The 15,062-nt window shown below is 29.5% G+C and overlaps 1 protein-coding gene across 8 annotated transcripts in view; it reads left to right on the top strand.

Moving 5' to 3' along the window:
• Window positions 1–15,062, top strand: part of LOC124357342 (echinoderm microtubule-associated protein-like 2) — a 144,158-nt gene that overhangs the window by 111,237 nt on the left and 17,859 nt on the right. For all 8 annotated transcript variants that reach the window (XM_046809045.1, XM_046809044.1, XM_046809043.1 and 5 more), the window contains 3 exons: window positions 10,311–10,466; window positions 10,970–11,119; window positions 14,144–14,216. In XM_046809045.1, coding sequence (XP_046665001.1) covers window positions 10,311–10,466; window positions 10,970–11,119; window positions 14,144–14,216 — 379 coding nt within the window. The remainder of the gene's footprint in view (window positions 1–10,310; window positions 10,467–10,969; window positions 11,120–14,143; window positions 14,217–15,062) is intronic.

Below are 15,062 nucleotides of genomic sequence, written 5' to 3'. Positions count from 1 at the left end.
GAAATTATTTGGTGGTTTCAGTATGAGAAATAGTTAATAAAAATAATGTGTTTCATTTATTTGTAATTAATTTATTTATAACTCAATAAAAGTACTTATCATGGTTAAAGCTCATTAAAATTATAAAACTAATGTTCTTCCGATTTAAAATTATTGTAAATTCTTTCAAGAGGAGGAAGTTTGTGGCTTAACTTTTTTTGTACAATAAATTTTTTTACAATTGATGTCATCCCAAAACAAATTTAGTAATATCTACATGAAAACATAACTATTGTAAAACAGTTTTGATATTATATTTATAAAGAAATGTAAAGTTTTGGTATGCCATATTTTACAAATCTAGAAGCTTTTCTTGAAAATCTAATTAAACAAATTTAATTATTAAGTAACGATTAAGAAATGGTTGATTATTAATTATTTATTATATGTTATTATATAAATATTATTATAGATTTGATTTCACTGATGGTCAAATAAATAATCAATAATAAAATTAAAATAAATAAATCATTAATTTAATTATTACTGAAAATAATATTAATATTGTGAAATTCCATTTATTATTTTAGCAATAAAAAAAGTTTTGTGGTGTCGTACTGGTTAAAACATAGGATAATTTTTATTTGCTTCTAAATTAGTGACTTTTGTCAATCATGAGGATTCAACATTTAGACGTAGTTTTATATTGGTTTATATATATTTTTCCCTGCTGATCATGATATAATTCAGGGATATGAATGTCTTTATTATTGTTGCGCAACCCTTTAAATACTTATTTAAAAATTTAAATTGTCATTAAACCTTCAAGTTTGTGAATTTTGTCACTCATTTATCTATAAAAATAAACTAAAATTACTACATTAATGTTTTAATCAGTTGTAATTTAGTCCAAAACAACATAACAGTTTTTGATGAATACGTATTGGAAAAATTAATTTAATTTAATTAAAATCTATATGTATATATAAATGTACAAAACTAACTAATTCAGTTTAATATAATATATATTTAATATATTATATTGTACATATATATATATATATATATATATATGTACAAAACTAACTAATTCAGTTTAATATATATTAAACTGAATTAGTTAGTTTTGTACATTTAATTATTATACATATTATTGTACATATAATATATATATATATGTACAACATTCAAGCTTACAATATTAAAACTTGATCATTTAACTATAATCAAATAGTACTTAACAATATTCTTTGTTTAATCTGTTTGTCCGGTTTAAACAGTTACATCACAAACCAGATTTCAGTTTTTAATTTTATTGACATTGTATTCTGGAGAGTTTATTAAGTTGGGAATCCCATAACAAGACACTGGAGGTAAAACTAAGTAGAGCATTATGTGTAATTAAAACTACATCTGAAGTAGCAGACTTAAGTACAACACTCTTAATGTATCATGGCTATTTTTTGTCCCTAATTAGGTACAGCATGACTTTCTGGGTTGGTACTAATAAACTCATTCTATATTTATATTTAAAAAAAATAGAGTTACATATTAAGCTATAGGACTCATGCAAAGCATATTTCACAAATTATAATATTTTAACAGCTCTATAACTTTTTATTCTAAAGATTTTGAAATTTATTTAAAACAATGCATACTGAATGACTTTTACAAAGATATGAAAATAGCAGTTTTAGTTCCCAATTCACAGGTTAACTGTTTTAGAAAAAGGCCCTTATTTTACATTGGATTGAATTTATTTAATGGGTGACCTGACAACCTAAAGGCTGAGAACTGTTTTGAAAAATATATTATCAACTAAGTTTTTATATAAAGTGGATGATTTTTAAACTTAGATTATTTCATTGGCTAAGTGGAATTAATTCAATTATTGTAAATATATAATCTGAATTTTATCTGTCTAATTATTTATTTGTAAATTTTATACAGATGGCTTAATAATAATTGTAATGATTTTGTCTAGTCGAATTGCTAGTCAAATGTATATTCAACTTTGTGGTTATTTTGTATGTATGAGTATGTTTTTTATATATTTATAATGCTCCAATAATTGTAGCTTTTTGTGACAAATAAAAATGAATGACTGAATGAATAAATGTAGTGAAGCATTTACCTTCAAACTATGTAGTGGAACTACAGAACATATTTTGTACCAAGGATAAATCATGTACAGATATCATTTCTTGAATTAAATTATTTGTTTTCTGTTTTATTAATACAAAAACTGTAAATTTTGCTTACTTCAGAGTGTGTTAAAACTAAAACGTATTTTTCAATAAGTAAAACTCTGATACTGACACACACACACACACACATATATATATATATATATATATATATATATATATATATATAATATTTATTTATAAAATAATATCTATATATACAATATAGTCATAAAATGTTATATATATATATATATATATATTTATTTTTTTTTTAATGCCCTAGTTATTTCAATGTGAATTAAAAAAAGACCTATTATACTGACAAATTAGCATTGTTATCTCCCACTTAAGCAACAGCTAATAAGTAATGCAACTCTCAAGAGTTGTTGAGTCTACAGTGACAACATGGTGGTATTGTTCTGGGAATGATAGCTTATTCACTGGCAGTGTTGGGCGGGGATAACAACTCATTCACACAGGCCTCACTGCGCAGTAAGTGTTTTTGTCACTCAGAATGGAGCCCACTCCCTCTGATTGTGAAGAGTAAGTGACTATTAAAACACTAGTGTCATTTATTGTCATTTGTTGTTGTTGTTTGAATAGATTTAAAATTGTGTGATCAGGGTTTCAAGATTTGTTCTTTAACCTCAAACATGCCTAATTAAATATTGATTAAATTAATAAGGTATTGAAATAATAATTACTAACAGACTTTTATGTAAATACATGTGAAGTTAGTTGTATTATAGGCATTTAACTAGGGTATTATAACATTGTTTTTACAACAAGTATATAATTAACTTCTTTTCACATTAACTGATATACTCAAAGTATGTTACACAACAGTGTAACTATTCTCTGTTTTATGTGTATACGCATGCATTTTATGTGCATGCACAAAATTCTCTCTAATAGTTATAAATCACAGAAAAAATAAACTTTTGTTTTGAAATTTTTAACTACACATATAACTTGATTACGGTATAGTATTTAACCACTGATTTTCATTATTACTTGTTATTACATAATTATTTGGTAAACTATTAAAATTTTCTATGTATTGATTTATTTTTATTGGTGAATAATGTAAAACATACAATAAAATTATAATAGTTTTATTACAGTAAACAAAAATAAAAAACTAAACAACAATTAAATTTTATTATCAATTAATTTGGACTCAAATTTATTAGTTTAACAATTCATTAAAACTCATAGGAATCAATGGGTTTTAGATTAGCTTATTCAAACGTCTTCGAACTTATTAGATACCAGTTCTGTTTCTTAGAAAAATTAAAGTACATTTCAAACTTTTAAACATTATTTCTTAATAGTAACAGCAAATATTATTGCAATGAATGATACAGACATCTGTCTTTCAAGGACACATTTTACAGCCTTGTCTGAATGAATCATTGGGATATTGCTTTAAATTTTAATAGTAGTTTGTTGCATAAATCTCTTGCTTATATACTTGTTCTTATGTCTTCGACAACAATCCTGACACTGAAACTATGTAAATATAGTAAACTGTGAATGTTTTATATCTTTACTTAAGAACGAAAACTCATGTGGACAAATATTGATCATTAACAATATTTATTACAAGTTCTATTTTTGTTGATATTTTTGTAAGTAGGGAAAGCTAATGATATTTAAACTTAAGTTTAACTATTTTAGAGACACCTTCATTTTTTACATGACTTGTGGGAAAATATTTCATTTGCAACACTCATTTGCAAAGTACAGCTTAAGTTATCTCATACTTGTAACAAATATCTTCTTCAGCTCATTGACGTTATATTGTTATTATAATATAAAAATAGCAGCAAAACTTTAAAAACCAGCTTATATAATGGTTCTAAGCCTTTAGAACAGTTCTCCTCTACATACTTGAATAACAAAGAATCAACTAATTATAATTTGAGAGTCATTTTACGTAAGCTATACCATGTTTCATATTCGATTAGATTGATTCAACTTTTTAAAGAGATCATTGTTCAATCAACATTAATGATCCACAATTCCAATTGATTAAGGGGTTCATGAACTGACAGTGTACAAATACCGTTCTTTACATTCTTAGTTATCCCAGTGCAGACTAGCCATATATTCCTGTTTTTTACTTAACAAATTCTATCTCAATTCAGCATTTTGTAAAAGGATGATCTCAAAAGTATGTTATATTGTTAAAACAATTTTGAAAGTTTACATTTTTTATAAAGATATATTTTTAACATTAAAAAAAACTTATTTTTCGATATAATTTTCATTTTTACATTAATTTTTCGTTTTGTGGTTTTTGTTCTATCCAGTGTCATACCATTCTACTACCATACTGGTTCTATCTTTCAAATGTTTTAAAAATAATCATTAGTTTTAAATCGTTTCTCCTAATTTCTTGATTCACCAGTGAAAGCGAGCAGAAGTCACGAGGTGAATATCTGTAAACATCCCATTGAAATTAATTCCTCAAGCAGATCTTGAGTCTAATGAGCAGCCTTTGAGCAAATGTTGTGAATAAAAGAAGCTGTTTTTGTCAGCATTCCTCTTGTATTATTTTAGATCATGCTTTAGAGTGATTGTAATACCTACAATAGCAGGCAGCTGTCATCATGCTAATGATCAATAAAATAGAATCCCTCAGAATCCTAAAAGAAAGTCACCGTGATCTATTCATCAGATTCTACAACTTTCCTTTTTTTATGTTGGCTTCTTCTTTCTTTACTTTAACATACCTGTTACTAACATCTTTTGGATTCATATATCTAGTGATCACTGTCTCATCCCTGGTTATCAGTTGAATAAATCGATCTCTCATCGTAAAATATTGTTGTTATTGCAATGCAGTAGAAACTCTTCACTCTTTGTGCTCTCGGTAAGCTGGAGTGGAACACATCTTGTACACTCTTTTGATAGACTCCTGTGAATAATATACAGATTATTTTAACATTTGGAGACTGTTGAGAAAGGATTTTATTAAAGTTAGATGCTAATCGTGTCAATGACCTTTTTGACATCTCCATTAGTCAGGTGCGGGAACTGAAGGGTTAGTGTCTTCTTTGTTTATTATGTTATATTGCTCTTCCTTCATTGAATGATTGGCACGAACGAGAAACCTTGGCATTGACAAGACATATTTACAAAAACAAAACAAACACAATAACAATAAAATCTGCAGAAGGAGCAAGTGGTGTCACAAGAATAGAAATTTCAGTGGTACCACTACACTCTGACCAAGTTCCTTGTGACTCACAAATCTTTCTGCCTATAGCATGGATTATAAAAATAGATTACCAAAACGTTTACTTTTGAGAACTCCCTTCTATTTGAAATTAATATTAATTTTTTATACTAATGTTCATTAAGGCCAAGGAAGCAGTGATTATTGAACTGAATAATACAACATTTCTAAATGTAATATACAGAAAAATACACAGGATTTATAATCTGTACAGAACTAGTTATAGGCTACATATAGGATATTGTAACCAAAGTTATACCACATAGTTGTTTTAAATAGAAAGTACCACTGCACACCTAATTTTTATTGTATTTCTAGCAAGCATATAAAAAGTGATAAACAGGTCTATCCCCATGCCAATTCTTAAAGAATTACAGGTAGAAAATTGAAACAGGGATATATATTTTCCAAGTTCACTGTCAAAACTAGAATATTTGTGATTTGTTCTTTACTTTAATTAAAAATGATTGTGGAAAAAGTGGTATATTGATTACAGTGTGTGGTTTGTTTTATCTTATCTAATGTTAATGTATGTATTTTAGTTATCATTGGCACTTGTGGTAAATGGATTTCATATATGCAAAAAGCTTTCAGTTGTTTAACTGAGCAAGTTTGCTAGAATCTGAAGTGGTAATTTTGGGAGATTCCATGTCTTTGATAATTTATCACTTTGTCACTAATGTTGTCACAAGCTACTGATGGGTTCCCACCAATGACTAAGGTGATTGTTGGATACCTGTAGGTGGTGGGTTCGGCATGGAAGGCCAGTCAAGTGATGGTTGGGCTAAGTGCTGTGTTTTAGCACTTGATGTCTCCCACTTACCACTTTACACCCACATTGTCTTCTGTTCTGATAATTACCTCACCAATTTCTATGATTATGCACTATAGAGCAAACATTATGTAGACGAAAATCTCAAAAAATAATTTAGTGCAGAGTTAAAGATAGTTAATTTATAAATTCACATTTATACCAAAACGTGGTTTTATATACTTTCAATGGTTATAATTTTAAGACAAGTAAGATAATTGAAAGATTTTCCAATAATATATATATATATATATATTTAATTGTTAGACATGTGCACATTTTTAGGCCTTATCTTAAGACATTTGAGTTTGAGTTTTTATATAAAAAAAAAACATATACAGGATAGCTGGCCATGACCTAGTATAACATTTTCTTTGTAGGTGAAAATATAACATAAATGTGACTTATATATGGAAATTATCACTCACATACACACACACACACAGAGAAAAGTTATTTTATTTTTTTCATAGAAACATAAACATTTCATAAAAAAATGTTAAATTTCTATGACATTTCGATACATTTCTCAAACATTATTATTACGATTGTATTCAACATTAAATTTTGAGTAAGTATGGATAACTTTTAATGGGTCTGAATCTTCAGAAATATTAATTAAATCAACTTAAACTGGGAAGTTCTCATTTTTTGAAAAAATTAAAAGAAAAAGCTGACATTCATAATTCTTTATAAAAAATGCTATAAACTGCTTCAAAACCTAAGCTTTCAGAAAATATGATACATTGTTTTATTTTTTTATCATTTAATACAGTTATGTGAGTTTTAATAGTGTGAAAAACGATATGATCAAAATTTCGCTAGCAAAACGCAGCCACTTTTAGATCCCTAAATATTGATAATTAAACTTAATACGTCAGACATAGTTTTTTTTTATTAATTAATGCTACATACCAGTTTAGTGTTTCATTTCAGTTTATTTTCAAAATGTCCTCTGTTTTCTCTTATGTCTCTCTGGCTCCCTTTTGCATTGCTCCAACAGTAACTTTATGGCTTAGCTTTTTGCTAAGTTTCTGTGCTGTAACTTGGATCCTATTCAAAAGTTCCTCTTTGTTTATTTACAGGAGTTGCATACTCCTCAGACTTAAGGAATGTTCACACAAAATAGTCCATGGTGTTGAGATCAGGAGATCTAGCAGTACAGGACCTTCTATCCCTATCTAATTGGGATAGTTAGCATTTAGCCAATTTCGGTCGTCAATAGTGAAATGAGGAGGAGTGCCATCTTGTTGATAAATAATATCTTGGTGGTGTATAGGGTCAAACACATCCAACATTTGAGGCCAATTGTGTTGCAAAAAGTCAAGATACATAACTTCAGTTAAACTTCCCTGAAAAATGTGAAGTCCCACGAAACGATCCCCATTCACACCTGCCCAAACATTAATTTACTCTGAAATGACTGCTCTCTTTAAGCTTTTGAGTTTTCAGTATTGCACAAGTTCATGTTGTGAAAGTTAAATACCCCTAGTCTTGTAAAAAGAGCTTCGTCTGTCCATAAGATTTTTTGAAAAAATTATATTCTTCAATGTCATAATTTAATAAATAGCAACAAAAGTCTCGTCTAACAGCATAATCATTAGGTTCAAGGCCGTGCACTTTTGTAAAATGATAAGGGTAGAATTTATTCTTCTGTAATACTTTCAAAATTGTACTTATACTCATGCCAATGCCACCTGCAAGATCCTCACTACTAATTTCCGGGCCTTGTAAACTCTGTTAAACTTTGTCTTCTGTGTTCAAATCCAAAGCTACTGCTCCCAACTTACTCCGCTCCTTGTGTACAGATCCACGTTCTACCAAACGCTGATGCAGCCTTGCAAATACTTGTGCATTGGGAACTCGCCAGTGCACAAGTGTGATCAGCATATCGAACAGTGTACTCCCTTTCAGCCACACTAGCATTACCATCACAGAAACCAAAAAAAGCATTTTTGCATATTCCTGATTTATAAATTATATATTGAAATCACTGCCAACTAGTAAATGACCCAAATCCACTACAAATAAAAATTATTCAAACAACATTTTTTTTAAATTGAAGAGATATCCTGTCTTTTAACATAGTTAAGTTGAAGTAAAAAAAAATCTGTATTCGTTTTAGTTATAACGCTATAACATTTGAATAGTGTCAGTTTAAACTAACTAAAAACACTAATATAAAATAGGGCTATAGTAAAATTTAAATAAAGCTACCTGATTTTAAAATCAAAATATTCATCTAATGAATATAAAGCCTTGTCCATCAAGTATGCTTTAAGCTTTCTTTTAAATATTTTATGTTCCATTTCTTGTTTGATAGCAAGTGGAATGGATTTAAGAAATTTGGATCCAATGTATGTTGGTTTTTTTCTTAATTTAGCCTATGGCGGGGTATTAAAATATCATTTTTAACATGGTTATTATACAAATGAATTACGTTGGTCATATCAATATTTAAGTTTTTAATTTTAGAACACATAATTTATTGTATCCATTATATATTATGTATAGACAGTTAAAATTTTCAATTTCTTAAAATGTTCTTTCACAGAATCATTTATTTTTAGTCCTAACATAATTCTCAGAGATTTTTTCTGTATCTGGAGGATTTCATCAAGATTTGATTAATCACATTCTTAGTGTAGCTTAGTGTAGGCATCTACTCTCAGTATCTAAAAGCTACTGTTACTGTTTCTATCCACAAGAAAGAAGATAGGTCAGATGTAAACAACTATCATCCAATTGCCTTTGTAGCTATGGTGTCTAAAATAATAGAAAGTGTCTTGAAAAAGCAATTTACTAATGTTTTTGAACATGGCCACTTACTTACACCAGCACAGTATAGATTTAGGAATAACTTGACAACACTGTCAAGGCAGTGGAAAATGTTGTATGCTAAGTATGTGAGAGTTTTGTAAAGAAGGAAGAAGCCTGTGCACTTCTGTTAGAACCATACTCTATGAAGACGACACAACTCTGTAACATCTGGTCATGATTATAATCTGAATAATATAATGTTGTGTTACATGCAGGAAAGATTATACATATTGTTTCATGCAAATAAACTAAAGGTCAACCAAGAAAAAACAGGAAACATTGTTTTTAGTTTAAGTAGTAGGCCAACAAACAGACTCTGAAATAAATCAGTTAAGCTTTTAGGACTTACTCTGGATTTTACGCTTACCTGGGGTGCTCATACCAACTCTCTCTGCTCCCGCCTTTTTAGAATAATTTTTTGTTTAAAGAAACTTAAGGTATGTACAAGTACTAGTTTACTTATATCAAAGCCTATTTTCACCTTTTCACTGTCACCTTTTCACTGTCACCTTTTCTATGGCACTATTCTTTGGGGCAACTCTGCTGGCGCAAAGGAAGTTTTTAAATGTAAAAAAAAAACCATCCATTCCCTCATGAACATTAATGAGAGAGATTCTTGCAGACCTTTCTTTATAGAATTAGACGTACTAACATTGCCTAGTATCTACACTTTACTTACTTTACTTTACTTAGCCTAGTTTATATCAAAGAAAATCTGACCTAGTTTAGATTAAGAGATTCTGTACATTTTCATAATATCAGATCTGCAAATCTAATTGATACATATGTTAAGCAAGTCCCAACAAATATTTCCAATAATACATTGGTACAAATATTTCCAATAACTTACCTCATAATGCCAAAACAGTGTTAAGATTAAGAAACAAGTTTATAAGTTTGTTAGTATCATTCTGGAGGTGTATGGAGAAGACATGGTCTATTCCAGGCTAATATAGGTTCAACTTGTGAAATAGTAATAGTATAATAACACTTGATACAGTTACATGAGTAGAAGCAAAACATGGGTATCATCATAATGACAAATATGTCCACACTGAAAGGTGTTAGGCAGTAATAACTGTTTACTAGTAACTATCACTTGATGCTATACTAGTAAGTTTTTGGCAGTTCAAATTGTGTTAAAGTGTAAAAATATATATATATATATATATATATATATATATATATATTTACTTATCTACTTATTTACGCATATTTTAATGAGTAATGAATGAATTCTCTCTTAACATGTCCTGTCCTGTCATAGCACACGTGATGCTGCCTACAATGAAGAGGAAGGCGCACTGCGAATGTATCTACGCGGACGGCCCGTCGTGTTGTACGCCCCCTCCCCTCTTGTGGACAACTACGACATCACCAAGGTGGCTACTCCTCCTCACTCCAAGCTGAAACTGGATTGGGTGTATCCTTTCTGGAGTAATTTCTTTGTAGGTTACTGATACTTTAGCAATCTCTATGATGTTGTGTCCATCTACTAACTGTGTTTTGTAACTTAGAACATTTACATTAGGTTTTTTGTAAAATTTGGTTGTTTAGGATACTGTTCCATGTTTTTTCCAAGTAAAACCCCTAGTTGCACTCCACACATTTTGAAATCTGCCACAGATCCAAATCATAAATTGATAAAGTATAACATTTTTCATTTTCTTTATTGGTATTTTTATCTGATTGACATTTTTTTAAAGTAAAAGTTAAAACTAAATTCAAAATACTGAGCTATATTAGTGGTAGTATTTGAAATAAAACACTTTAAAAACTAATTTCAATTTCCATATAAAAAAACATGTAGAAGGACAAAAGTCAGTAACATAGACCTAGAGAACCACTAATGTAAACTGTTCATGTGTACTGATTAACTAAGCTCCAAAGTGAACTGTTGAGATATCCTTGACGAGTGATACCCAGCTATGGCTACCGAGGGAGAGATTGTCGCTCTAATCTGTACCTGCTGCCAACCGGCGAAATGGTGTACTTTGTGGCAGCCATCGTAGTTCTGTACAACGTGGAGGAGCAGAGTCAGAGGCATTACCTCGGCCACACAGACGACGTCAAGTGGTCAGTATTCTGAAACTGTACAGTATATCTGAGTATTCATTTTAAATTGTGATTTTAAATGATCTTAGCTCAAGTTTGACCATCTTGTTGATCCCATCACATTAGGAATCAAGTATTTTATGATTCAAGTTAAATTCTACAAGTCGGTTTTGATCTGACCAGGAAATCAACATTGACTAAACTTTTTGTTTGAAAAGCCCTGTATCACATAGAGTACATATTGATGCTGTTTTATAGAAAAAAATGAAATCATAGATTATCAGAAATTGCTTATAATTGGCAGCCTTAAGTATTAATGTACTTGCAGTTTGATTAGACAAATTGCAAAGATATGAGCAGAAGTAAGAATCTGCCAATGTATATGTGCACTACTTACGTGTGACTATTACTTCCTGCAAGAGAGGTACTCTCAACATTCTGTCCATTCATGCAGATTTTCCTCTCAACTAAAATTGGTACAATAGTAGATATTTTGCTAAAAAATCTTTTTTTCAAAAAGAAAATGTATTGCTAAAACACGTAATTCTCAAGAGTCTATTGTACATCCTGGAAAATACATTCAAAGTGACAATCTTTATCAGCATATTGTAAAACTTTTACAAATATTACAAAAACAGCATTAAAAAAATTATATTTCCTCATTATTTAATATGGATTTTTAGATAAATAAACATTTTTATATAATGGCACATACAAATGTTAAATTTAAGTACTTAAAGAACAAAATTATATAAATAGTTTTGTGGAAATATATAAAAATGTTAAAGAATTATTTCGTAGAAAAAAACAAATGTGAAAAAGTAGGTGTGAAGTAACTGTATTTCTTATTATTACAAATATCCGTAATATCCATTAGAAACATTGTTTAGCTGCAAATAAAATACACCTTTTGAATTATTACCCAGAGTTTGTGTTGTTTAAAACATGTTTATTTTAGATAGAGAATTAACTTATGCAGGTATTTTGTTGTTTTGTTTACAATTTCGTTAAATTTTTTCTCATTTCATATAATCATAGTTAAAAAGTTTTTTTTGAAAGAAATTACAGTGTGTTATTATTGAAAAAAATAACATAGTAATGAAACTCCTAGAATGTACAATACAATATATAATTTATTATGCATTGTGGAGCAAACACAGAATTTTTTTAAAATTCTTAGGTATTTTACGGTAATGTTTGTTCTTTTTTTTATTTTGTAATTGTTTTCAGATAATGACTGTAAAAGTTACTTAACAATGTAACAATGGTGAATACTATAATCGCAGTAAATTGTAGCCGCATTTATGCAAGATTAAAACTAAACTTATATTACTTACTTTACTTTGAATAAGTTTGTTTGCTGATTTGAACAATAAAATGTTTCAAGAAGGTGGGTATTCACATTTGTGCAAAATTGCTATCTCAAATCAAAATCGACACTTTTTATAAAATTGTCAGGCAATTTCATGCAATATTTACTATTATTGACTTTTTGATAACGCTTAAGGTTTCAAGATGGCGGCTGTTGAAATGTTTTAGTGTAGGCAATTGAATTTTAATAAGAGAATATGTTTAAAAATATAATTTTGGATTAATTGAACCTAAATAAAGTCCAAGTGTTTACAAACAAAATTATTTGTACATGACAATGTCTTTTAAGGTTTCAGATTTTCTAAGTATTTGAAATTGTTACGATTATATTAACATGCCAAGCTTGATAGTTATGGTACCATCAGTTTTGTGCAAATTAAATATCTAAACTAATAATGTTTCTTCAGTTTGACATTTTGAGATGACAGCCGTATGTGAAATCAACCTTTCTTATATCTAAGCCGGAAGGGATATTTTATATAAATTATTTTTTCTGTGAAAATAAATTTAATAATAATTATATAACTATTAAAGATTAAATAAGATTGAATAACATTTAAAAACATATTGACGATTCTAAATTATTTTGGTTTCCTTAACTTAATAAGAAAAAGAAGAATGAATAATAGCAGTTGGCATTAAGGAAACAAATAATGTGCTGGAAAATTTAACCGGATACTGCGGCTTTGTGCTGATGTCATAAATCTCTTTCACTGTCTGTTGTTCTGGGCATTTTGCCATGAACTTCTGACTTATCCCAAAATCAGTTTGTCTAACATCAGTGAAACACTTTTGGCAAGCCTTTGCTATTTTTTATGATTTCTCAAAGGTAACATAGGTAAATATTCAGTGTGTTCCATGTGGTGAAATTTTCTAAACGTTGAGATAGAAAATTATTTAAAATATAACTATATATGCATTATTTTATTTTAAAAAGGAGAGACCAATCCCCTTTTAAGCATTATTCTGTCTGTCCTCATGGGCCACTGTCCTGTGAGAGGATCTTATCAAATAGACTAAGAGAAAAATCGGTACAGTACAAGGTCGATGGTACCTGTAAAATTGTACGGTCACAGACAAGATTTGAAATTGCACTATCTCAGATCCAAAGTTTGACCATTGTTGTATCAGCTAAAAAAAAAAAAAAAACATCAGCATTAACAATGCAAGTAAGGTTGAATTTCTCTTTAAAGTAGTGGTAATAGCTTGTCACTTATACATGTCCATACACAGTATATTAAATATAGTAAATTTTACTATTTTTACTATTTGATTGGAAAAGATTTGATCGAAAAAAACCATTTTTATGAAAATTTTAATTTTTGTGTTACTTCTAATGCATTTTCTTATTATTGTCTATTGGTATATGCTTTTTTATTGCTACCAAAAAATTTGACTGATATCCTATTCTTGGAATCAGTTAGACAACCAAACACACATTTATGTGTATGCCTCATTCAGACACAAATAAATGTGAGTTCAGACCTAAGGTTGTATTCATTTCTCATCTTGTAATGTAAATTTACAAGTCCAAATATATTATATTAATTTGTTCAAAGAAAATAGATTTATAGTAGTAAGCCATAACATGTAACTTAGTTTGCTGAAGTACACTTAATGAATAACATTATTTTACATATGCTGTTACTAACTTTTACTAATGAAATGTTTTAGCTTAGCAATTCATCCAAACAAGCTGCTGGTTGCGAGCGGACAGGCGGCTGGTCACGACAGCAGAGAGGGAAGGGTGAGTTGGGATCACATTATATAAACCGAAGATCTAAGTAAAATATCACTCATTGTGTTGAGGTATAATTCCACTAACTATTTATTAATAAAATTGTCCTATTATAATGTCTAATAAATGTATGAGGATTGTGTTTTTTAAAATCTCCAATCTCACGCCATAATTGCCAGGCATGTGGCAGGCCCTCAGTGTGCTCAGTAGTCGATCAGGCATCTTCCTTGTTACAACATTTACAAATGTTACAACATCTGTCATTTCCGAGTTCAAATAGTTTGGGCTGAGCTGTAGTCACATAATCATGGCCTATTGATTCTCCTGCCAAATGTAAACTAAAGGAGTGTTATTTGTTTTCAGCAAGTAGAAGGGATTTGTACAGCAGAAATCCATCAGAGAATGTGCCGTGTTTACGGAGAAAACTGCATGAATGATTTGTGGTCGCTGGGTACCAAAGATGTTGACTGACAACCACAAAAATCACCAAAAAGGCTTCAGCTTTTTTGATGCACTATTCCCTTCTGCTTGTAGGAAACGAATAACACTCCTCAGTTTAAATTTGGGAGGAGAATCAGTAGAGGCGGCCATGTTTATGAAACTGCATCTTAGCTACTTGCACCCAGCAATGACAAATGTTGTAGCGGGAAAATGCGATTGACTACTGGGCACACCGCAGACCTGCCATGCGTCTGGCCATCATGGTGTGAGATCAAAGGTTAAAAAAATACAACCCTCGCATAATATTTTTGTTAAAATTATTATTGACAAAGCTTATGAATTAGCTAAAACATTAAACATGAAAGTGTGACAAGTGTTTTTATTTTACAGAAATTACCTCACACAACAAAATTA

The sequence above is a fragment of the Homalodisca vitripennis genome, chromosome 3, assembly GCF_021130785.1.
Source record: "Homalodisca vitripennis isolate AUS2020 chromosome 3, UT_GWSS_2.1, whole genome shotgun sequence".
In the NCBI taxonomy this organism is placed as follows: Eukaryota; Metazoa; Arthropoda; class Insecta; order Hemiptera; family Cicadellidae; genus Homalodisca; species Homalodisca vitripennis.
Note: the sequence above shows the minus strand (reverse complement) of the source record. Positions and strands in the feature narration are given on the sequence as shown.